We start from the raw sequence: 27,798 nt of genomic DNA on the forward strand, positions 1-27,798 counted from the left end.
TTAATTTTTTTTATAAAAAAGCGTCTAGGATATCAATAAAACCCTTATGTTAAAAAAGATGTTGAAGTTATAGGTCGGGTTCCCGATATCGGCTGATTCAGCAATATTCAGTGATCGCAATAGTGTTGGAATGAGTCATAAAAGCCTAAGAGTTTCCAAGAGACATGTCCTGGTGAAATCCCATGACGTCGGTACATCACTCCCAAAAGACAAAGATGCCCCAGAGCCAGAGTCAAGACTTCAATTCCATAAACAGTTTATGATAGGAGCGCAAAGTAACAGAGTAGGGTTAGGATGAAGTAAGAAAGCCAAGGATAGGGATATATGAAAGTCTTTAATTGCCAAGGTGAGAATGCCAAATATAAGATCCATGAAATGAGTTTAAAATACAGAGAGAGTAGGTAGACATAGGAGACTTTGGAGACATAGGAGACAGAGGACATAGGACAGGTAGACATAGGAGACATGACCGGCTGCCAGCATTGTTAAAATTTTATTTCAATGAGTTCAAAATGACTCTCCCAGATAAGAGTAATTTAGTAAGATAGAGTAAAGATACCGAAAAACTTGCTATATCTACGGGAAGGCAGTTGGAACTGCTAAGGAGGTGCTGAAGGGATGTACGGTGCTCCTGGATAGCGGTCCATCCTCGCGTCGTCACGATAGGATTCTGGAAATTATACATGAAGCGGTTAATCTTTCAGTAATCAGAGCGCAAAGAGAAATCACCACAAACGAGCGATTAGTAGGTTTTGTGAGAGAGGACACTAAGGCTATCAAATGTCAAGCCTTACTCCATCCTTAAAGCGGCTTCGGATTGGACTATAATGATGGATACGTATGAAAAACAATACTAAATCCCCGAAGATATCCGCGAGGCCTCCAGGCCTCCAGATATTTATGTATTTGCGAATTTTAAAGCGTGTTATGATGATAGAGCTTATGGTCCCTTGGGAAACTAATATCCCCAAAGATCACGTCATCAAGATCGATGAGTATTACGAGCTCACAAACGAACTCTCTAGGAATAGGTTCGTCGTAGATTTTTGTATATTGTAAATGTGGGATCGAGAGGTATAACAGCTAATATCTGTACAACCTATTAAACGTCTTGGGCCTGTCCAGAGAGCAGCCCTAGTAGGTTCGTTTCAAATTTGGTTAAGTAGAGAGAGGAGCTGTTAAGTTGTAGGTTTAGGAAACCTGTAAGTTTAGCTACATTCAAATTTAAAATAAGTCATTATGTTGGGAAATTGTATGCATGTAACCGTCTCCTTGAAAAATATTTTCATTTTATTGCTGTTTGCCATCATTGAAAGTAAATAATCGAAATATGTGTGATAAATTTTTTTGGTCAACGTAAAGATAATCAGTGAAAAAAAACTATAGAGAAAATATTATACGTACTAATATAAAAAATATTTAAATTGAAATTCTTTAATATTCTGAAGCCGTTCCAGTTCAGCTTTCGTATTTTAAACAATTTTATTCACATTCATTTGAAAGATTAAAAAACGAAGGCAGATCAAAAATATGTAGAAAAACATAACCTTATAAGGTTATAACGTATTCACCCAAGTAAGGGTTTACTATATAACTGTTGGTATTCGTATTTTTAAATCAATAAATAACCGAAACGAAGATATTCAATGTAAAGTCTGAAACAATTATATCTTAATACATTTGTAATTAAACTATTAAGTTAAGAAATATTAAATAATTACATGTAATTTGTTCATCTTAAGTGTTCTTTAATCACAAGTAGTTGTTTTAATAGTTTTTTTTACTAATTAAGTTTATTTTTTTTTTATTTTTAATAGTCTCGAAGATTTTTTATTGAACTATCAATCACTTTATTATCAAATCGTCCGTATTAGTCCCTCGGTGATTACGACTGACGTTAGTATCCGAGTCATATAAGAATAATTTTCGGTGCCTCAAATCTCATTAACCGTAAGCAATACGGTTACGGTTCTAATATTTCTATTTCGTAAGTAATTTTCCGAATATTTCTAAGTTCCAATACCTTAAGCGTTTTCAAATATTTCAAATATCTTTTAGAAATTTATATGGCTTCATGAACGCCGCGTGATATGAGAGGTGTGAGTTCGTCTTGTTGTTTTGGCTGGTGGCGCCAGTGACAGCGATTTGGATTTCCAGGAGGTAATGAATATACGTATATATATACCAATGTTTATAAAAACTTGTAAATTTTAAGTTATCTTTCATAAATAAGTAATATATATATATATAATTGTAAGTCATATGTATTATATTTTTATTAATAAAATAGTCCTCTCTAATTGAGATCACGCCTGCGGTGATTGTTAGTAATTCCCCAGTGAGTTACTACAATGCTGTGCAGTATATGAAAAATAAACAGATTATTTTTTATTTTATTTTCATCTTTTATTATTAATATTTAAAAAAAAATATTCTTCTTTAAGAATCTTTTTAATACATCTATATCAAAGCATATCAATTATATATATATGTAATTACAAATTATCTAAAACTTTTAACTATACTACTCCGACGTCGGAACCTTGCCCCACATAATTCCTCAACCGTCGTTGTAATAAAAAAAAATATGCACCTTTAATGATTAATATTTTATTGGAAGTACAATTTATCAAATACAAATAATAATTTATTAATCGAAGGTTAGGGTTGATGGTTATCTAACCGGTGTGAAGTTGATGTCGTAACTTGAAGAGGTGTTAGGTAACAAGTGAAAAAGATTTGGCGAGTTACTTCTGTATGGGAAACAATATACGCCTTCAATAGTTTAAATTTGTAACCAAGTCGTTTCGGACAGGAAGGAGTTAATGAATTACTGTAATATATTATATTGTCACGTAAAGCATTTTTAAATGAATATTAAATACATATATATGTGAACAAACTGACGATATTATAGTATTGAACGAAAAAATAACAACGGAAATTATAGAATACTTATATTTAATATATATACGTTAGTACGATATATGGAGATACTTCAATGGGTTACTGGATACGCTCCGTTTCCCGTTTGATGTAATCCAAACACGTCTTAAGGTCCATGGTCTCACAAGTTGGTAATGTCTGAAAGCTGGTTCTATATATGACCAGTGTTTCGGCTATTAATTTATATTTTAGGATAGACAGGCCATAAAAGGGCTTTTTAAATACACACAACAAATTTATACAATTCAAATTTGGTGAGGTAGATAGAGGAGATTGGACGGTGGAGGTGAGCGTTTAACGTGATTTAGTTAGGGTCCTTAAACCTACACCTGGGTCGCAAGTCCCAGGCACTGTTGAAGCTCCTCTCCCTGCATCATGGACCCGGCACCCGCACGGTGAATCCATGGCATGCTGAGAGGTTTCGTCTCTATACAATTACTTATTTATTGCTAGTGTTTATTAATATAAAATATCGATAAATAAAACCTTCTTTTATTTATTATATTTTGTGACCTTAATGACTAGAGATTACATAGCTACACTTGTATGCCCTTCATAACTTTGTTAAATTATATAGTTATGATTTAAAATTATTCTAAAAATACATAGGAGTATAAAAAATCAGGATACAAGTGTACCTAAAACACATTCAGTTAAAAGGTAAAGATAAAATTTTAATATACACTTATCCTAAAGTTAATTTAAATCTATGTTAATAAACCTTAATACTTTTATGTTAAATATATCATTTGGACCTTGGTTCTTAAACGCCTAAAGGCAATCAAACTTGGCATTACTGTCCTATCCTATGAAATTAAATTTGATTGATCAATGCCTATACGATAATTTTAATAAAAATATTATAATGATTTTATTCAACGATTATTCAACTATGTTTTTATGTTACTATAAATGTCTTATATATATATATCTGGCTTAGAATAACCATAGAAAATATACATTAACCATAGAGAACAAGAGAATGTGTGTTATAACTTTGTCAAGGACCCCGTTTTGTATATAATAGGTTAAGTTTACATTATTTTACATCAGAGAGATCACGTCGAATGAACTAAACGGGTTACTAATGATGTTTTTTTGTACATAGTCTAATCATCGACGTAGATTATCTTAATGATCACAGCTATAGGATAGGTAAGTTAATTCCTATATATATATAGGACATTACAGTAACAGAAAATCTTTCAACAAATTGCCCGCTGTACCAAACTGTCTCCTTCCGTACCCTATCTCAAATACTATTTGACATTACAAAGTATTTATATTATTATTAAAAAAGAAATGTATTAATTTAAAAAGCAATGATTCTTCAATGAGAATTACAGAGGTTATAATATACAAGAACAGTAGCCGGTTTTGTCTGTTCTTATACACTCACAAACAAAGGGAAAACAAGACATATTATGTACGCTAATAATTTAAAATATAACTTTAACAAACATACGCGTTTCGTTGTTATCTACAGCGGAGTGTGACAGCAGCTAGTATTTTGTATAAGTCACGTGTTACAAAAAGTCTGGGCTGCTTATTTTTGATTAGTAATTATATATACATATATATATTATAAAATTTTTAGAGAATAATTGAGTATCGTGAATTAAACAACTTGATAAAGTTTATATATTAGTTAATTGTGTGCGTATGTTTTTCTGAACCTCAGTCGTTACAGTATCCGAAACAAAAAGAACTTCATATTTAATTTATACCCCTTGAGCTATTCATTCGTATATATATATATATATTTAAGTCATAAGAATAATTAGGTGCTTATTTACAAACACACACACACACATATATATATATATATAATGTAATTTTCCATTTTAAATATATAAATACGTAAACGAAATACAGACATTCAATATTATTTTTAATTCTTAATTTGTTATCTATTCCAGTTTCGTAGAAGGTAAAATTTAACTATAGATTGCAAGCAATATTGTTATAATTAAGAACTTGCAGTTGTAAATCTCGTTTCTATAGAGCCTCGGAGATAAGATTGATCATTACAATGAAAATTGGAGCGATAGTTAAATGTGATTTTGCTGATTACGTCTCATTACAACGATGTTCAAAGAAAGAATTTATTTACAACGATCCTTTCTTATTATTTAAATTGATCACCAATAACTTAATTGTGTGCTATAATAATTGAAAATTTTTCATGTTCCCATTAAATGTAAATAAGGTTTTCAGATACTAGGCGTCTTTTATTAATTTGTAACTGAATGATCGTTACGTATCCCATAACTTTAATATCATTTAAACCGTTTTATATTTATATTTTCAGGGATAACTTTAGTTTGAATGTTTTAGTTATTTGGAACTGTACAATTCAATCTAGATAGCAATTTTTTTCACAGTATCACATATATATATGTTTGTTTATTGTCATAGTTATAGGATGAATATTTGACAAACATACATACATATATACAGTTATTAATTTACCACCTGAGACGACCTTTGTCATAATTACCCTTGTATTATATACTTTTTACGTAAAACAAAAATGGAGGCGTCCTAATTAAATAGAATTTTACGGCTGATTTAATCGAAACACTAACAATTCAAGTTTAACTTTGTTAGTGAAAAAATCTACAGAATTATTACCTAATATAATAATTGCAGCGTAATATTCGTGCTGTGATAGCTGAATGCGTTATAACATCTCCTATATACTACTATTTTAATACGTTATTCTCTAAATAAGCACACACACACACATACACATTTATTTAAATATATATATATATATTTATATATATATATATATATATATAAGTATAAGTATATATATATAAGTGTGTTTGTTATAAATAAATCAATATGATAATGAATAATCATATATCCGTGCCTAACATATTCTCTGTTAAATGTCTTATGATATGATTTTGTTTTAAATAATGTTATTTTTATATATAAGAATTGCTTGCTTGTCTCAATTAACTGTTTATTATAAAAAATCTTTTATGAAAAGACTTGATATATTTTTAAAAGATTTGATATATATTTTTTCGAAAAAATATATATCAAATACATTCGACCTCTGAGTAAGTTTAATTTAATACGAACTGTAAAATGAATTACTATATTTAATTAATTGATTATACAATATTAATAAACATTGAATTGGCTTTAAGTAGAGTAACTCAACGATTTTAGGATCGTAAAATGTCTTGAAACGGATTTCCGGTTAAAGCCAGCCAAGGTTATATATATATATATATATATATATATCAATAACTGACTTATATGAAGCAACGTATTTGTTTGTGAGCCAATAGTTGACAAATCATTTAATAAATTCGAACATTAAATTGTTCGAGTCTCTATTAAAGTATTTTTTTTTCTATTAAATAAAATAAACAATAATATTGAAGAAAAAGTCGTGGCGGCCTGGAGGTTAGGCCCGCCTCTCAAACCTGAGGGCGCGGGATCGAAACCTGGCAAGTACCAATGTGATCTTTTCCGAGTCATATGTACTTTCTAAGAGTATTTAGACACCACTGACGGGTGGTGAAGGAAAACGTCGTGAGGAAACCTGGTCTTATAATTTCAAATTATAAGATTGAAATCGCCAACCCGTCATGAGCGAGCGTGGTGATTAATGCTCTTACCTTCTCCATGTAAGAAGAGGCCTTTGCTCAGCAGCGTGCTCCTATAGGCTGATGATGATGATGATGAGGAAACCTGGACTTGTAATTTCAAATTATAAGTTAGAAATCGCCAACCCGTCTTGAGCGAGCGTGGTGATTAATGCTCTAGCTTTCTCCATGTGAGAAGACGCCTTTGCTCAGCAGCGGGCACATTATTTACTTGTGTACTTTACCAATGTGTAACTTATTTTTTTATACAACACCAATTCTCACATGAATGAAATAAAGTTTCATTCATGTGTCTTTACACAAATACACCTTACCACAAGTCTTTCGTCACTGCACACTGAGCGTATTATAGTATCAAAAATCTTATTCAGGAACATCACGACAACTCCATAAGTATGACGATTTATAGCAAAAAAAAATTAAACGCACAGCTTTCAGGTAAGCAATTGTAATTCGTACTAAGGATAAGGGTTATAGCGTAAAGTAATTTAATTTGTTTATTTAAATATATGAGTGATAAACTGTTTAAAATTAGATATATATATCTTAGTAAGATATAGATAAGAATAAAAAAAACCGGGTCGAATATCCTTAGTCCAAGTAAACATTATCAAATTACAAAATCATTAGTAGTAATACTGACGTAGATTACGATGAGAAACGTTAAACGGTCCGTATTTAGTGACGCGCGACTCGTGCTAAGCACGCTTTTATATTTATTATCAATGCTATTTAAAAGTGAGTGGAAATACAAATAAGGTATTTATAGATTAAAGTAAAAGGCTCGATTACATATGCATTATGCCTCTGTTATGTCCATTGAAATGTGTTTTTCTTTAGATGTGACTAGATGTAATTAAAAATGTATATATTATATTGTTATAAATAAAGGCAGGTTTACATTATATATTTCTCATATACGACTGTGATATGCTGACTATTTTCACAAATGCACACAAATAGAGGCACAATATTTTAGCTAATCAAGCCACATTTTAGTGACGGCTTGTAAAAATTTACTTTTAAATAATTTATGTCACAACTTATAAACACGTCGTCTTACTTCTTTTTATATTATATTTTATTTGGGACTTAAGCTATAAGTTGGAAATTGCCATTCCGCTTTGAGCGAGCGTGGTGATTAATGCTCTAACCTTCTCCATGTGAGAAGAGGCCAGTGCTCAGCAGTGGGCTGTTAGGATGATGATGATGATGATGATGATGAAGTTGTAAGTTAACTTTATTAATGTTATTTAAAGATATATACAAAACATACACAAGTAAACATATAGTATTAAATTTTTAGAAGTAGATTTAAACCTACGCTCATTTTATACCGAACATAAGTTTACCCATTATTACTAAATGTATTTAAATTATAAATTAAATGAAATAATACGTATACAATATAGTATTTTTTTCTGTGTGTATTTGGGCTCCTATCTGTAACTGCCGGAATGTTTTGAGGGTAATTTTCCTAACAGTCTAACTGTTCGAGTGGATGTAGACAGTCGAGGGCACAGCTAGTTAAGTCAGAACTTACTCCTTTCTTAAATTACTGTAAAATAAATTTATAAATGTCACAAGGTTAAATAAATAATTAACTCGCATTCAGTTAAGAAACAAGATTTTTCGAATAATTCGGTTATTTTTATAATCTTATTTATAGTAAATTTATTTTTACACTGACACACTTAACAGAACTTTTACGTGTGGATCGTATTTTTATGTTGCCTCGTAAAATATGTATAATGTACGTATATATTAAATTTGTACACTTGTAATATTAAAACTTAATTATATTATGCTTTGTTCATATGAAGACTTAGATTTAACATTTAAAAATTCAAAAAAAAAAACGATAACGTGGGTCAAACGATATGTTAAATAGAAATGCAACCTTCAAAAATGTATACGACCTTTAGATTTTCGAACCAATTTCCTATGTCAATGGATTATTGGACGAGGAAGTGCAGGGGCGGCAGACACGAGGCCGTCAGCGGAATAAATGACAGCTTATTTATGAGGGTGTTAGGATGGAGTCGCCTCAGTGGCGAGGTAGACGCGGCCGGACCGCGTTTGCTGTTGAGCGGTAAAAACACAAGTAAATTTTCACGAAAACGTTAGTTACTTGTGATAGTGTGATTTGAATTTTCATCACTAGTGCTGTGAAATCTTTTATTTGGATAAAAATTTATCGGCTATCGATAAACAGTGAGTCTTTTTTATGTACTATTATTATGTAGTTGGTGCTTATATTAAAAGTACGAAGGTTTATGTATGTTTGTATGTATGAAATGAAATAACGTCAAAACTACAAATACAAATAACTTCTCTGTATATTTTACTTAAATAATAAATACGTAAAAATAAATTGCTATAGAAATTTTAATTTCAGTGACGATTAAAGCAAAAGTTAAATAATTCGCTTGAGAGGAAAATAAAAAATTAATATATATATATATATTTTTAATTCACTTAATATCGATATAAAACAATAAAATAATGCCACTTCTTACTTATGAATTATTTATTATTATATAATAATACATATACGTAGTACTAACAAAGATAGTAAGTATACATCTTTGGGTGTACGCAAGCCTTAAATGCAATTTAGTCTTGTTATAGACAAAATGTGAGGGCCATTAAATTAAATCTTGTTTCACACTAACTGTATCATTTATTATTTCCAAATATATATTTTATCAAAAATCGTAATAATAAAATTTTTATTTTATTCTATTTACCTAATCATAAATTATTAGTTATTAAGCTAACATAGGTATTCAATCAACAGGACAATAGGTACATAGATTATATATATATATATATATATATATATATATATATATATATATATATATATACTATGATAATGTTGCAATTACTTAGTCCATTTATAAAAGGTCAACAATTAATATCGCATTGCAAATACATTACAGAGGGACGAGGTGATTTAGAACAGACAGGGACCCTTCATTACGTACGTGTCTAAACGGTATCAGTGTCTAAATTTAGATACAATCTGAATAACATTCATTCTTAATTTACCTAACATATATATTATGAAATATATATATATATATATATATATATATATATATATACAAAATAGCTTAAATTACTCACTATGGAAAGGTTTCAGAGGTGCGCCGGAACAGACAGACAAACATTGTAAAATAGAAATTTAGATGTAAACGATTATTATATAATATAGCAAAAAAATCGTGTTTTTATTATTACAAACAGATATTAGAATGTTGATGATTTATAACATTACTGGTTTCCTTATAAAATGTTTGAATGTGTCACTTACTTGTACACAGTGTCTCAGTTGTTAGTATGGCGGTAACTTAGCTAAGTTGCGGTTCAATATTCAAATCATTATGTCCCACTTGTGAATTTTTCCGTTCGCGTTAACTGAAAATACATTTAACCTTTGACCGAACATTAATAGTTATGTTTCATATAGAATTTATTTATAGTTTTTAATAGTATTTGATGTTTTTTCAATAAGAATTTCGTTTGTGAAAAAAATATATGTTTATAACTGATAGACGTTTGTTCAATTTATATTAAAATATGTTTTTGTAATGATTAATATCGAATTTTAATACGACGAAAGGACTTTTCGTTTCCAAAATTTTGTATATCAGAATTAATTCTACAGATCGTATTAAAAAAAATTGTAATTCCTATATTTGTTTGGTTGTAGATTTTTTCTCTATTACTGAATCAGCAATAAAAATATTTCAATGGCATTAGAAGATTAACAGAATATAACAGTTATTTAACAAAGACATACAATCTACTTAGAAAATATAACTTTTTTGATAGCAATGTATTGCTATATGTTAAAAAATAATCATGTATTTTACCTAGTGTTAAGATTTAAATGAATATCCCAAGTATGAAACTAAGTTAAACACATTTCAATAACTATAATAATAGCTCACATTTAATAATAAATCAGAGTGTGACAAGTCCCCTTCCAATGCCTGTACTGTTCTACAATTGAAAACCTTTAATATATAAAATTCAAATTCTAACTAACTGATTCGTTTTATGTTAACTGCGTAACATGTTATAATTCCAAGTTAAGTATATTATAAAATAGTTTAGGACTTATTTAGTAGAATAGAGATATTCTGGTCTACACAAACAAACATACATCATAAAAAAAACATTTTAATATTTATTCTAATCGATACGGACATTGTGTTGATTTCCTCGTTCTTGTTTTTATGTTATAATTTTATTATATACTAGTTATTACCCTCTACTTTGTACGCATATAATTATACGTGATAGTGCACTGTGTAGGCTATATTATAGGCGTGATTACCATTAAAACATTCAGTCTCACGGAAAATAGTACAAACACTTATACTATATCTTACATTAAGAGATTAAACAAATTAGTTATTTATTTTAAACTTACAGTTAAATTTACCCCAATATTAACTTAAACGTTTTATTTTACGGTTGTTTTTTAACTACAAAAGTAGACTTAAATTGTGGTGTACGCTAAATGGACTTGACCGGAGATTATAGCTGTCGGATTGACCTTGTAACCTTTGTGAATGAACAAAGGTATGCTGGATTGATCCCGAGCGTGTGAAAAATAAGGAATGAGAGAATGAAAATTTATGAAAGACGTGTTTTTTTTTTTAACAGGAACCTTTAGTTTTTCATAGTTTTCGATATATAATCATACTTATACCATAACAAATAGCCTGAGCAAAATTCATTGAAGTTTATTATAGTTTAATTAATAGAAATGTTTACTTTTTTTATCAGTACTATAACTAGTAGAAGCCAAATAAAAATTAAATTTTGTCCGAGTCATATGTACTTTCTAAGAGTATTTAGATACCACTGACGGACGGTGAAGGAAAACATCGTGAGGAAACCTGGACTTAAAATTTCAAATTATAAGTTTGAAATCGCCAACCCGTCTTGAGCAAGCGTGGTGATTAATGCTCTAACCTTCTCCACGTTAGAGGATTTTGCTCAGCAGTGGACACCGATAAACTGGTGATGATGATAAACGCAGGTTATATTAAAATTTTATTTCAATGTTGATTTTTAGGTAATATTTATTAAAGTTCTGTTCGTAGTTCTGTTTAGCGAATCATTTCCCGTATAAAGTCGCTCGCATAACACTTGCTTGATGTTTATATTCTTTGAAGCACCTCGGTTATTGAGAATTGAATGTTTTTTTGTATAGAAAACTTAATTTAAAAACATTAAGTTAGTAAAGCAGGTGTTAGTCACACTGTATTTAGGTTGATCTAGCCTTGTCTGGGCTGTGTGTTCGTGACCGTGTTAGTGAGATCAATTTTGACGATTGATTTAAAGGAAATATATTGAACTATAGTAACATCAATTTGGGCTATGCCAAGTGCCGAAACTTCCTCCTGATAGAGGAGCCTAAAAGGAATTTAACAACCTTAATCCGAGTTAACGAACACGATACGGAGCGTCAAAAGTATTCTAGTTATTTCTTCGCAGTATTAACTTAAGTTATTAAAAGCGAGATGCAATTTATTCGGGAGCATACTAAGTACATTTAAGTGTCATACTATCCGTTCAGCAGTTAATGGTGTAACAAACACACATTCATATTTATTTATCAACCTATTCATGTAAGTGGTAAAGTATTACTCCCCAGCCAACCTCGAACCTGCGACCTAGATATCAGTCAATTACAAAACGAATTATATAATGTTATATCAGAGCAATTGGTGACGGTAATTTAGTTCGAGGTCGTAGGTTCGATTACTGTTTAAATTTTTTTTTTATATTATAGCTATATTGATGAAAATTTTAATTAATTATTTGCATTTTCTTCGACGAAATATTGGCTGAATGGCCGAAATAATTTATTTATTTCTGTCATATTAAAAATCAATTTGAGATGATTGTAGGCATGTTATATTTTATATACATTATAAAGGAATACTAAGTCAGTTTTTTAGAGGCGAAACCTCTCAGCATTCCATGTATTCAGCGCGGGTGCCGGGTCCATGATGCAGGGAGAGGAGCTCCAACAGTGCCTGGGACTTGACGTACTCGTATAGTTGAGATATTTATAAAGCATTGAGATGTTATTTAAACAGTTCTGTTTAATATCAACTCCACTTTTTGATATTCATATATATTATTTTTATCCTCAACATGATACAGTCATCTTAAATGTATTGACAGTCATTAAATCTTACGAAAAGTAATAATAATTTTAGTTAATTTATAATTTTGTGATCCAATAGTTATGCTTTTTGTTATTATCGGTGGTATGTATGTATGTTTGTCTAGTCCGCTGTACCTTCGTAACCTATATTGTAATTAATAAACTTTGTATGTGTTCCATTACAGTTCACTTACGATCGTACGAATGGTTTCTCTGTGTTGATAGACATCTGTTTTGAATGAAGGAATCTGTTTATGATTTGAAGTATCTCGTGTGTTGAAATACATTAAATTAATCATATAATATGCGAAATAAGTTACCAATATCAGCTTAGAGCATAAACAGAGCTGCAAGGAATTATTTAGTATACTTATATTAACATAAAAAATGTTTCCAATAGTTAAGTGTGACTAAATAATCACTTAAAACTATTTCTACTCAATATTTTCCACATAACAAACTATCTGCAAGGTAAAATCCAATCAAAATCCATCTATCACAGGACAAAACTACAAACAATTTACATACATTGTTATTCTGTACGTCAAAAGCTTTCCAAATGACTATTTGGATTTGCTAAACAACAATAATTACTAGGCCTAGCGTCTTAAGGCCGTAGTAGTGTCATTAGAATGGCGCAACAGTACCTTGAGTGTTGAATGGTCTAAGCGTGTCGGGGAAAAAAACTATCAAATTTTTAATAAGAGATCCACGTAACGATTAGATTTTAACTCCTTGTGTGGAATAAACATTTATATAAGATTCTTAAAATTATCATGAAGTTATTTAGGAATTTAAAAATACGTTAAATTCTATACAGATACTTCATGATTCATATTTTTTAGTTATTAATTCACATCTATATAATTTGTATATATACATATATACAAATTGTTTGTCTAAATGCGTATTTAAATGATCAACTGTTGAAATTTATTATTAACTAAAGAGTTTTTCAACCTTAAGATACTTAAAAAAATCAAGGTTACAATTTATTAAGTTACTTGAAATATATAAATAAGGTATTTTTGATTACTGATAATCACTATACAACAGAACAAACAGACGTCTATGCATTAAATACATTAACATAAAAATTCTACTGCCCAAGAAAGATCAAAACAATTTTAAAATACTCTTACTTACTGTGGTTTTAAATCCATTATTTAATTTAAGAAGTCGTGGCGGCCTGGAGGTTAAAGGCACGCCTGTCATTCGTGAGGGCGCGGGTTCGAAACCTGGCAAGTACCAATGTGATCTTTTCCGAGTCATATGTACTTTCTAAGAGTATTTAGACAGCTCTGACGGACGGTGAAGGTAAACATCGTGAGGAAACCTGGTCTTATAATTTCAAATTATAAGATTGACTTCACCAACGTCTTGAGCAAGCGTGGTGATTGATGCTCTAACCTTCTCTATGTGATAAGAGGCCTTTGCTCAGCAGTGAGCTCCGATAGGCTGATGATGATGATGATTTAATTATAAATTTTATAACATCATACGGTTCCGCGGTACACTTAAAAACTGTCAGTTTAACGTTTGCTGTAGTTACATAAGTCAAATATATCGGTGAACAGAAAAACCATCTATAGCATTGGTAATCAGAAATGCTAGCGAGTATCAATATTTAAAAGATATGAATATTTTTTATCCATTGATTCTAAACTATATAAGTAAAGACAGGTAATGCGGAACATTAATATCTCGTCAGCTATTTATTTGTCAAATTTATACATATATATATATATATTTTATATTTTACAAGGATTTTACAAGGATTTTGAAATATTTTTCCAAAGTTATCTAACATTATATAAAATGTTATAATTGTAATATATATCGTTCCGTCATTGCTCTGTTGAATAAATATTTTTTTTAATCTAAGTCGCAATTAAAATTTTATAAATGCGCTTATACCTACATATCTACATAGAAACCGTGCAAAGAACAACTTATAGTGACCTCGCTGTAATAAATTAATCAAAATTTTCAAGTTTGATCAAAAAAACATATTCTTTTATCCAAAATAATATAAATATATGACCTCTATTATATATTTTTTGATGATTTTTTTATTTAAAACATATTCATGCATATTAATAGGTCTTCCTGAATATGAATCTAGATTAAGATGATGTAACAACGAAGGTAACTAATCAAATGTTTTGGCTAAACGTAATGAACACGCGTTCCTAGTTTTCCTCTCTAAAACATTGACAAAATCGTTTAAGACATTGACCCGGTTGATTTGCAGCATGGACTAGAAGCGAGATTATCTAACTCAGTGTTACACGAACAGTTTTACGTGATACAATATTTGATCTCTGTTCATTTTAGTCTCATCAAAAGAAAAGTAATTTGTCCCATTACGTAAATTCCTTCATAATTTTTCCTCTTATTAAATATGTATAACTTAAATCATCACCACTTATTAATGCTTTCGTTTTTGTTACAGATATCAAACACAAAGAGTAATATAGTATGCGCGTATAATAGCGAGATGGCGCCACAAGAACGTACAACCTGCTGCGAGGATTCCCGCCAGGAAGACAATTTAGCGAACATAGATCTTAACAACGGGTTCATTAATAAAGCCTTCACAAACGACGTGAGCGATAATGTCAATACAAAAAATCATACGGAGGAGCCCAAACCAACAAAAAAGGTCAAAGATTTCGACGACCTGCTGCCATACATCGGAGAATTTGGCTGGTATCAGAAGATTCTGTTCCTATTAATGATACCATTCGCGTTTTTTGTGTCTATAGTGTATTTTTCGCAAATATTCATGACCATTGTACCCGAACAACATTGGTGCTGGATACCTGAGCTGGCGAATTTGACGGCCGAGGAAAGGTAAGTCACTGACGGCTCTATTTATTCTGCAAAAAACTGCTCTACATCAAAGATGCTAATCACGATAAACAACAGAAAGGTCATTTTAATATCAAAAACGTGAGCGAACGAATATTATTTCACTGTGCACATAAGTTACGAGAACTATAATTAAAATATGTGATGGTTTGAATACAATTTCAGTTTGTTTTTGCCTGGCGAAATAATAAATAAAGTATCTTAAAAGAAGCATATAACTATTCATCGAAGCCGGAAATCAAAAATCGGCTGTATTTCCTGCGGAAAACCGACCGTGGTTGTGACACTGATAGCAGATCAACAATTACCTCAAAAATTTTCCGGTGAAAGCCCTTAGCTGAAAGCGTTACTTTTCTTTATTCTCAATCCAATTCTTTGTCGTTCCAAGATCTCAAAAGTCCCAAAAAAATAAATAACAAATCAAATTAATACGGAAGTACAGAACATAGCTAATTTATTGTGTGGCATTGAAAATTGTTTAATAATATAAAGATTTCGTATAAATGCAACGCAGTTTTGGTAAAATATTTTAAATTTACATTTCTTCACTGTAATAACGAAAATGATGAGGGTGATGAGTGTGATAAAGACGATGAAAATGGTGAGAATGATATGATGAAAATGATGAAGGTGATGATGACGGTGGTGTCTATTACTAACATGGCTTATTATTTACGAACAAAATTATTATTTTTTAATAATATTAAATGAACAAAAATGTACGGTACCAATTAGATTACATCCTTATATAAATATGCAAATACATTAGCATTTAATCTTTGTATTGTAAATGTAAATGTATTTTAGATTCAGGATATAATAAATTACAATACTTAGCTTTACATATTAGCTTAGCTTTACATATTATTATAGTACTGTTTTTATACTAAAATTTTTTGCAAATACAATTTACGAAAAAATTATATGTGATACGATTTTTAAAGATCATAAAAATCTCATTTTTCGTACAATATATTATACGTTAAAATATATTAAATTTCCCACAAAATAACACTCGTATAGTCTGTAGTACTTGTTCCCATGAAACTAATTACAATCAGTTTAAACGATTTTTTTTACAAATCTTTCAAACCGTCTGGTCTTTCATTTAATATATTGACTATCAAAATAAAGAAAGATGATTATATCAAATATGAAGTAAGTTAAAAATATAATTTTAGGGTAGTTAAGAACTTCTGTAATATTTTCATATAAACATGAAAATACTTAGCTGGGAGAAACGCGCTTTCACACGTTAAACGCTCACCTCTACTGAGCTCCTCTCTAACTGACCAAAATTTTAAAAGAAACATTGTTTAGGTCTCCAACGTAAAACCTTAAACCTTATGTATTCGTGGGATCAAGTCCGATTCCACCTTATGGTGAGATTTTGTTTGATATTATCATCTATTCGCTCTTAATAAATAAACAAATTATTTGATTGTTCAAGTGTCGCGGTTTTTAAAGAACAAGATCAAAATCTCACTTGCGTACGATTTGATAAGTTTTTAACGACACATTTATTATACTCATTCGTTAATTTAATTTAGGTACATCGTCTGTTTTTATAGTATTGATAGTTTATGAACGTGAGTTAAGTTTAATTTATATATAGTTCGCTTCTGATAAATATAATCTTGATAAGCAAATAACATCAAACCGAAATATACTAAGACAAAAAAATACTTGGAATAAAATCATGTATAATCTAAGTACGGAACCCTCGGTCCGTGAATCAGATTCTCGCTTAATGTTGATCCAAATTTTTCCTCATTAATAAAAAACAATATGTATATCTTTACCAAACACTCACGATTCCCACAATGTAATCCGGATCTAAACAGTGATGGCATTGCTCTCAGCAAAACAAACACAAAAAATGCATCGCTTCTTAGGAACTTATCAATTTGAAGACATTAAAATAACGCGCGTGATGGGACTTGGGGATTTTGTCGATTCCAAATCTATTGTATAAGCCGAGATAAGCATTACAGGCTTTCAAGGTTCCTGACATAATGATACCCATAGCTGTTACGTCCACTACTGTACAAAATCAGCAACTATGATGCCTAGACATATGTTTTTATGTTTGACCTGTCAGGGTAGGTGTAGCAAGTCTGAGCAGTTTCCTACTTTAAAAGTAGACGTTGAAATGTAGGCAGCCAAGTTTGACGAGTGGAGAGTCAGCAAAACCTATAGTAAGGAATTGATATCTTCATTCTTGGTTCCGTAATTGTTACCGCTGAAACTCACCTAGCCGCGCGTCTGCTAGATCATTGTCTTTGGAGATATTGTGTTCTTTAATTCGTTAAATAGTTAGTGACTTGAAGATACCAATTGTTTCAAGACATGTTTTATATTCGAAATCAACTCAAAGAATTATCATAATTGTCCAAGGTTCAAAAAATGAAAAAAATCCTCATCCTTCTGTCAAGTGCAGATCTCTCTGATAGGCATATAGTCTTCTTAAAATTATGGATATCTTGCGGCGATAGACTTCATGTTTAGGATCCCCAGAAAAGTCTCCAGAACCCCTCTAAACACCAATGTTTGTCAGATCAATTGAGGTTCTCAATTCATAGTAATTCAATCAATATTTAATTTTTTTTTTTTTTAATAAATACATCGCTATCGTTATAATCAGCGAGTTTCTCGTCGTTCCCATTGAATGGCTCACATTTTTCCTCATTAAGTACATAAGAAAGTAGACCAAGTTAACCCAAATCAATTCAGGAAAAAACTCAACAATAGACTGAGCTCATAAAATTGCTCGATTGAATCTTAATCTCTCCTTCGAGATCACAATCGGCAACATCCTCGAGTTCACGTGACCCTGAGCATATTGACCGTATAATTGGTCTTAATATTCTCACAAATAATTACAGAATCTCAAACTGAAGGTCATGGGTGTTGTGTTTTAAACATTATTAAAATGAGAATAAATTATCTCATATGCCGTTAGTAATTACCGCAATATTTTAACAACAAAACTGTCGTGTGTTCGTGACGGGACATTGAAAAACTATAGACAATAGATATGTTAGCTAATAAGTTCTATTTAGGAAAAAAACGTACGTAAATGTATACGAATATCATTTTATTAGTTTTGGAGTTAAATTCCAACAAGCGATTTTATTTTCTTTCGATTAAATACAACGGATGTAATGTTTTTTTTCCAGTCTTATCCACAAATAAATGTCGTATAAATCATAATATATATATATAGATTCCATAGAATATTTTGCCAAACCCAGTAAACTATGTCCATACATGTCCTAATAAAGACATGTAAATATAAATTAATCTAATATTATCTTATTTCCCACGCGTTTTTAATTCTCATCCCGTCTGCCCGTGATCACGGTTGCTGCAAAGTAACCGAAACGTCGGGAGTGTGTAGTTTTTAAAATAATAAAATACCCGTAGTAATCCGAAAAATATTAGTTCCATTTAAATGAATACTAGCGAAATTCTTAGATCTCATTGCACGTAAATATTTTTAAATTACATCAAATGATGAGCCTAAAACAAATTATCTTGTGTTGCATAAATAACGAAAAACTGTCATGATTCACGTTGAATTTGAGTTATTGAGGTTAGACGTCCTTTGAGCTGGTCGAGGAAGGTCATCCGACCGCTTAATCATCAGCTTCCGTTACCCAGAAAACTTGGAACGATTCAAGTGTATTCCACAAAAATATATTATACAAAAAGTATATTTTTTTTGTATATACATTCTCATTTAAATAACAAGAAATATATATTTAGTGCACCTAAAAATAGGTATAGTTTTAAATAGATTTATCGATTTAATTGTACCCAATAGAGTCATGTTAGCGACTTAAATAAAATTTAAAAATAATATAAAAGGGGTGGGCACAATTAAGTTTTTTTGGGAATAATCGGAAGACTGGTTTCAAATAGGGAGATTCGTGATTTAAGGAAGAACCTTCGAGTGATTATCGGACCATGATCGTCAATTGTGAAATAAAGTAAATTTTTAATAAAAGCAACTTAACCTCGCTAGAATATCTGAATGCACGTAGCGGGGAATTAAAATATATATATTTCAAAGGACATTAGATTGTTTATACCGATACGATGGGAGCATAAAACATAAACATTGATACAGAAATATAAACTGAATGTATTCAGTATTATACAAACTTCGTACTAAGGGTAGGTACATTTAGCCACGCTTTAGATACTTCGGAATTGTAAACAATAAGTAGGTTTTAAGAAGTGACTATACGTTTATTAATTTGTTATTCTCATTATTTTCATAATGGATGATCGTTATACAGAAATTTGTACGGTCTCAAATCAATCAATCATTTATGATTGATGCTTGACATTATTTTGTATGGAAAATTTTTACTATTTATGTATACATATGAATAAGTTAGTTATAAATACACACTTGATACCGGTATATCAAAGTCAAACTGGCGATTACCGATGTTGTTACTTGACGCTTTGTGCCGAGTCCCCGGTCTTTAATAGTTTTTTTCACTAATAACTGTTAAAATCTCCGTTAAATCTTTGTTTATGTTATGAGTACGTCAAAAAAACGAGTGTCGCGCATATTAATTTTTAATAGATTTCCATTCTTAAACTTAACACAATAGACCCAAAGACCATGCCCTCAAGGTCGACAAGTATTACGAGCTCAGTAACGACCTCCAAAGAATAGGTTTGTCGTAAATATGTACGCGGTAGAAGTAGGAGCGTGAGGTATAACAGCCAGATCTCTGTACAACCTACTAAAAGACTTGAATCTGTCCAGAACTAACATCAATTTATTCTTGGAACGTACTTCGAAGGCATCCCTAGTAGGTTCTTATCAAATTTGGTTAGGTAGAGAGAGGAGCTTGGACGGTGGAGGTGAGCGTTTAACGCGTTAGGGACGTAAGCCTACAGTAGTTTATTGTACAGAAACGTGGAACGCATCGTAATGAGTGTGACGATATACCTTTGAAAATGCATACGCTTGTTACGATACGTAAACATGAGATTAATCTATTGGGTGATCTACCAAGAACTTAATATTTTCTTGTATGAAAATATTAATTAATTATGTTACTACACAAAATCCCAATTTAGCATACAAATACCAGTTATAAAATATGCATTAAATAAGTTAATAACTGCTCTTAATTATACCTTGTATATCTATGCATTAGTAATGACACATAAAAAATAGGCTTTTCCAAACTAAATAAGGCTACTCTACAAAAACTATTAACAGTCATTCATTAACTAAAACCCACCTAAGGAAATTAGATATAAACTTAACTGATTTTTAATAAACAAAAAATATGCTTTGAACATTAAATTCAGAGTTTTTGCATATTTTTTACCTATCTTTTTTAAACTCTATGTATGTTTATCAAAATTGTTATAAAATTTCTTTATTGCAGTTTATTCGTGAGTAAGTTACGGCATTTTCACGTAAACAGTTTGTTACATGCGCTCGTTTTGAAAAGATCACTAATAAATAATTCACTATGAATGAAGAACAATGAAACATACAAATTTAAAAGATTTACTATAAGATATTCATCATCATCATCAGAGTTTCGGCGCCCACCTTTTTTCACAAAGAGAAGGTTAGAGCATTAATCACCACGCTTACTCAGAGCGGGTTGGCGATTTCAAACTTATAATTTGAAATTATAAGACCAGATTTCCTCACGATGTTTTCCTTCACCGTCCGTCAGTGGTGTCTAAATACTCATAGAAAGTACATATGACTCGGAAGAGATCACATTGGTACTTGCCAGGTTTCGAACCCGCGCCCTCACTTATAAGATATTAGTTCAGCGTTAATACTATGGAGTAAAAAGTGCGTCAGTTTATCAATATTGGTGACATTTATATACGTACGAGAGAGAGATGAATAGCTTATAGGTTAGATGTTTTATATTTAGGGCAAAAAATATTATTATATTTGTACGTATTTAATAAAGTTCTCGTAAACAATATAATGGATACAATATTTTTATGAATTCTTCCTAATTTTTCACGTAAATACAGCTACAGGCAAGATATATACGCATTTTTCATTATTATAGCTCATATATAAACAGATATATATTTTGTAAATTGAGATATTCTGATCGAAAGCAATCCCTATTAAAATAAATATATAAGTTTTTTAATATTCGCATAACATAAAGTAAATTGATTTCCAGACGAGCTTTAGCCATCCCAGCGAAATCAGATGGACCCTTCACCCACGACAGATGCAATATGTACTCAGCGGACTTTTCACTGGCTCTGGAACAAGGTAGAACCACTCCTGATGATGAGTGGAAGATCATACCTTGCTCTCACGGCTGGGAGTACAATAGGAGCGATGTGCCTTATGAAACAATCGCGTCACAGGTCAGTTTATAACTGGACAATTCGGTCAAATAGGCCAGAGAATTTGCTGTCTTGGATGGAAAAAAATATATCTAATATTTTTTATTAGATAGAGATTAGCTATTACTTTCTCGCATCCATGCTTTTCGTTTCAAAATTATTTTAAGAAAATTTGGTTTCCCTATAATTTTAAACACTTAAAATGCTAATATAGCGTTGATTTGGACTGCGCCTTATGAATTTAGAATAGCAAATCCAAAGATCGTACGATTGCTATTTTAATCAATTACAAAGACGATAAACTGCTGCATAAAAGAACTTAAAAATGTCCAAAATGTTTATGCTAACAAAATAACATGTGTGGTACATGAGTTACTTTTTAAGATACATGGTCGTAGCCTCTTAGTAGTTTATTGTGAACAAATTTTGCCACTTCAATAAATATAGGTATGTATCCTTATTTCACGAGACTATTTTATTGGATTTCACGGTATTATTTCTGATTTGCTTTTACTGCGTAGGCAATAATATTGTTTGTCCAAAATTACTTTGTGGGTAGATCCACCACTTTACAGTCTTTATAACACTTAGAGAATCTATCCTTAAGATATTTTTTAAAAATTAAACACAAGTTCCAAGATTACGAAACTTCATCAGGATGGAAGAGAACAAAACAATTGTTCTTCTTTCAGGCGACGACACTAAATGTATTTTTTTTTTAGAATATGGGATTATACAATACAATTCACAGTAATATTTTAAGCTTACATAACTTAACAAAAAGAATGATAAAACCTCCTTTTAGGTAGTAAAATGGGAAATGAAAAAGGATTTATGCGTTTAGATTGTTGCTGGTTGGAATGATAAACACAAATTTATGTTGCAGCTCGACTGGGTCTGTGATAAGGACAACTACGCAGCGACCGCCCAGGCTATATTCTTCTGTGGTGCGATTGTCGGCGGTTTAGTGTTCGGTTGGATCGCTGACAAGTATGGGAGAATCCCAGCCTTAGTAGGTAAGAATAATCTTTTTGATATACAATACATTTAGCTTGAACATAGGAAAAAGAGTTTTAAAGCCAAACAACTACGGGTATCTGAGTTATTGTAATATTGTTTGGTAAGCATTTCGTCAATATTTTCACTACTTTTAAACGTCAATTTTTTTTTTGATTAAGAGAGCAAACTATACGTTATAACTGCCAACATGACAAACAATTTCAATATTTTTATGCAAATAAATCTTCAGTGATCAGAACGTAATGCCTAGTTAAGGGTTGTAACGTTGCAACTATCGGTATTGCGTATTATTACTAAAGTTTTACCTGTCCTTTTCGACTACAGGACTATGAATATTGAGATCTAAGACCTTCGCGAGTATTCATTGAAATGAAATTAATATTTTTCAGATTACTACGCGTATTATAATGTAAAGATTCTTTATTAAAGATTTCCGTGAAGGGGATACTGGGAGTATGTATTTTTTAAAATAATAAAATACGCATAGTAATCCGAAAAATATTAGTTTCATTTACTCTTTGGCCACCAGACGTTATTTCTTGAGCCCACGATGCTGAACACAAACAACATGACTACTTTCAGGTACAAACCTCGTTGGGTTCGCTGCCGGTGTTGCCACTGCCTTCTGCAACACCTTCTGGTCCTTCACACTTTGCCGATTCCTCGTGGGTTTGGCGTTCGACAACTGCTTCACCATGATGTATATCTTAGGTAATCGTATTAACTAAAACTCCTTTAGTTTCAATATATATCCAAAAGATGTCGCTGTTAGTATGACACAAATCGAAACGATTTTTAAATAGCGAGCAACGGTATTATTATAGAAATAAATATTTATCTTCGTGGACTCATAATACAATATAAAGTATTTATAATAAGCTTATAATATTTTTTCATTCCAGTTTTAGAATACGTAGGACCAAAATGGCGTACATTTGTTGCCAACATGTCAATAGCTATTTTCTTCACCCTGGGCGCGAGTCTCCTGCCCTGGGTTGCTCTGTGGGCGGGTGACTGGCGTCGGTACGCTCTTTTCATTAGCGCGCCCTTCATAATAGCCGCTGCCACACCCTGGGTTGTACCGGAAAGCGCCAGGTCAGATATAGAAACCGGTTTTAAGTATATTAACAACAGATGGCGCTGATTTAAATATATATAGATATAACCTTTACACTGTGTATTAGCTTTCGGTTAAGAAAGAGACATCGTCAAACAAATTTGTAGTAAATATTCGTACAAACATAATTTATCATCTTATTTCATACTTCCATTGTGTAATAAAATCCTTGAATATGTTTGAAATCTTACCGTAGTAATAAAAGAACTTTCAGCAGTGTTAATTAAAAAACGAAGCAATAAAACACTAGTTACTATTACTGTTGTTACTTAAGATATAGATTTATTGTTCTCCTTGGATTAAAAAGTAAATACTTTTCTATTCCAAATCAGACAAAGTCCCTTATTACTTCGGAGATCTCTTTAAAAGGCAGTTCGACATCTAAGAATTTCATTGTTTATTCTTAAGTAATTTGAAGCAAGTTTTCAAAGCAAATATAAATTTAGATACATAGACAAGGAAAAGAAAATTAAACAATTATTATAAAATTCAACATGTCTTGAATTAAATTTCAATGTACACACTATTATAAATTTGCTTAAATTAGCAAGTAATGCATAATCTTTAAATATTGCATACAAATATTATTTTCTTTGATATAGATTATATATAGAATAATGTCTTAAAACTAACAATTTTATATTTGTTTCAGGTGGTTACTGTCGCAGGGAAAAATTGACAAGGCTCTGGTTATAATGAAAAAGTTCGAAAGAGTTAACAAAACTAAGATTCCTGACAAAGTTTTAAATGAATTCACTGTAAGTTGTTTATTATTTTACTATAAGTTGCTTGTGGCTTTCTCTAATGGTCGAGGAGTAGAAAAGATTGTACAGTTTAAATCTTTGCAGCGCCATCTATTATCAGAAAGAAGGTTTTTATTTATCACATAACTGTTACTACGAGCGAACAGATTTGTAATTAAATTATCATTATTAATTCTAGACAGATGACTTGATGTATTGTACATTTTTATAGGAAGCTACCCAACAAGCAATCAAAGATTCTGAAGCCCATAAGTCGTATTCAGTTCTGGACATCTTCAAGACACCGAGGTTACGGAAGAACGCTTTATTATTGATAGTCATCTGGATGGCAATATCCCTGGTCTTTGATGGGCACGTACGGAACGTCGGCTCCCTGGGACTCGACATTTTCCTGACCTTCACCATCGCTACTGCAACCGAGTTCCCGGCGGACACCTTTCTAACCGTTGTACTCGATAGGTTAGACATTTATAACTAACAAAATCAATATATAATACATACTTTTTATATTTCCTATATACTATGTATCCATGTCCCAAGTATTTCCAGGGCTCTCTATATTAATTACTTTCATTCTTCCTTCATAATGTTACCAGGTGGGGTCGTCGCTGGCTTGCATGTGGATCGATGGTAGTGAGCGGCATCTTCAGTCTCTTGGCCACGGCGGTACCAATTGGTATGTCAATAGCCTTTATATTAACAGACCAAAAACTTAATCAGAATTTGTAAGTCCAAAATCAATGTAAAATACCATCATCAACGTATTTTATATTCATTTTAGGTCTTTATAGGTATTTTTTCTATTAATTAGTGTAAATTCCTGATCATCATAGAGTATCTCTTCATCCAGGTGGTCCGTCAGCATCCCTGGCGATCCTGGGACGGTTCGCGGTAAACATCTCCTACAACATAGGGCTGCAGTACGCCGCGGAGGTCCTCCCGACTGTAGTCAGAGCCCAGGGTGTGGCCCTCATTCATATCATGGGATACGTAGCGTCCATTGTGGCACCGTTCGTAGTTTATCTGGTAAACGACCTTCTCTATATCCTGCTATTGTCATTTAATTTGTATTCCACTGACTTTTTTCCTTTCTTTAGACAATCTATTCTTCCTCTATATGGATGTCATGGTATTGGGAGATCTCCGTACAAATTAATATAATATTTTTGGGTTATATATTTTCTGTTATATAAAGTGTTTAAATTTCTCTTAATATATATATATTTTACTTCTGTATCTGAAGAGTCGGAGGGAAAAGTTGTTCTCTATTAAAGTGTAACAAAATTTTTAATACTTGATTTTATTTTACATAAATTTTTGGGGATTTTTTCTTTCATGATCGTTGCTAAACGAATAAGAAAAATTGGAGTTTAGACTTAGTTTGGAATGTTAACCCTTTACCAGGCCAACATATCTCCTGACCTACCCCTCTTAATCCTGGGTGTTTTGGGCATCGTGGGCGGAGGGCTCTGCCTGCTGCTACCAGAGACCATGGACACGGAGATGCCACAGACCCTCGAGGATGGAGAGAACTTTGGTGTAGACCAGAAGTTCTGGGACAACCCTTGCTTCCCGAGGTAAATTTAAAAGAATTGGATGTATTTAAAGAGAGAGCGTGTGAGCGTTAGTGAATTGTTTTATAAATAATGTTTACATGCATTACATAATTTCATTTATTTTACTATAACACTGCCTCGCAAGTAAATATTTAAATATAGAATAAGTACTTCGAAATACATTTAAGATAAAAAAAAAACCAGTAAATTAGGCATTGTAAACTAAAAAAAACTTTTATTTTCCAGAAAAACTAAAGAATTTCCAGAGAAATACATACCCTCGCCTGTAAGAGAAGACAATTTCATCAGATCCTTACCAGCATCCGGCTCTAGGGCATCTGTGCGAGCGTCCATCAGACTATCCAGCAGATCCAGAAGACATCAGGACAACGGAGTCTAATCTAGACCTGTATATTGTTCGAATGCAAAATATTCCAGAATAGACTTGTGGGTAGATCTCGACTGCTTTGTTAAGTAAATTATTTATTGGTCCTCTACATTTGATAACATTATTCGGACATTAAAATTTGTGACTATTTTAAAATTATCTTAAAAGATATCTTAATAAGTGATTTAAAATATTTTTTTTAAGTGTTGCATAGAATAACATTTAGCCGTTTAAGTTTATTTAAATTGTGATATTTTGGAAAATATTATATAACTATTTTGAATAGAAAAGTATTTTTTAAAGAATTTTTCTAAACATTTCACCGTATTTTGATCGCGACAAAATCTCTGTGATAGTAATTATAATATACTAGATATATGATGACATACTTATGACTTTTATTTATTAATCTTAAATGATACATTGTTCATTATGTCACATTATTCATAACGTGTATGAGGTGACATTTCATTATTAGAACCGTTAGAGCGTACTTCGAAGGCAGCCCTAGTAGGTTCGTTTTATATTTGGTTAGGTAGAGGAGCTTGGACGGTGGAGGTGAGCGTTTGACGCGCGTTAGATAGCGACCTTACACCTACACCTGGGTCGCAAGTCCCAGGCACTGTTGGAGCTCCTCTCCCTGCATCATGGACCCGCCATCCGCGCGGTGACTCCATGGAATGATGAGAAGTATCGTCTCTCTTAGCAAACCATTCGCTACTGTAATTCACTGTTATTATAAAAAATGAGAAAATCTATACTAATTTAGATTTAGATTTGTGAATAAAACATTCTACTCATTTCATAATACAGTGTTTTTACTGGTTGAATAAAATTATGTTTGCAAGCTCTCACATCTAACTTCCAAGCCTACTGTTGCGATAGATTCATCCCGATGTTAGTTAAGATGAATACTTTGACAACAAATACGTGTTACTTTGC

At 31.5% G+C, this 27,798-nt stretch overlaps 1 protein-coding gene across 1 annotated transcript; it reads left to right on the forward strand.

The window, feature by feature from the left end:
* The first annotated feature begins 8,620 nt into the window (after nucleotides 1-8,620).
* LOC116776639 (organic cation transporter protein-like) lies at nucleotides 8,621-27,244 on the forward strand. The gene is made up of 12 exons (XM_061525638.1): nucleotides 8,621-8,789; nucleotides 15,227-15,627; nucleotides 21,840-22,032; nucleotides 22,898-23,027; nucleotides 23,614-23,742; nucleotides 23,934-24,126; nucleotides 24,801-24,906; nucleotides 25,124-25,371; nucleotides 25,509-25,588; nucleotides 25,763-25,938; nucleotides 26,317-26,489; nucleotides 26,715-27,244. Exons 2-12 carry the CDS (start codon nucleotides 15,272-15,274, stop codon nucleotides 26,866-26,868), a joined length of 1,938 nt encoding a protein of 645 aa, XP_061381622.1. The 5' UTR covers nucleotides 8,621-8,789; nucleotides 15,227-15,271; the 3' UTR covers nucleotides 26,869-27,244.
* The last annotated feature ends 554 nt before the right edge of the window (nucleotides 27,245-27,798 follow it).

The sequence above is a fragment of the Danaus plexippus genome, chromosome 30 (assembly GCF_018135715.1).
Source record: "Danaus plexippus chromosome 30, MEX_DaPlex, whole genome shotgun sequence".
In the NCBI taxonomy this organism is placed as follows: Eukaryota; Metazoa; Arthropoda; class Insecta; order Lepidoptera; family Nymphalidae; genus Danaus; species Danaus plexippus.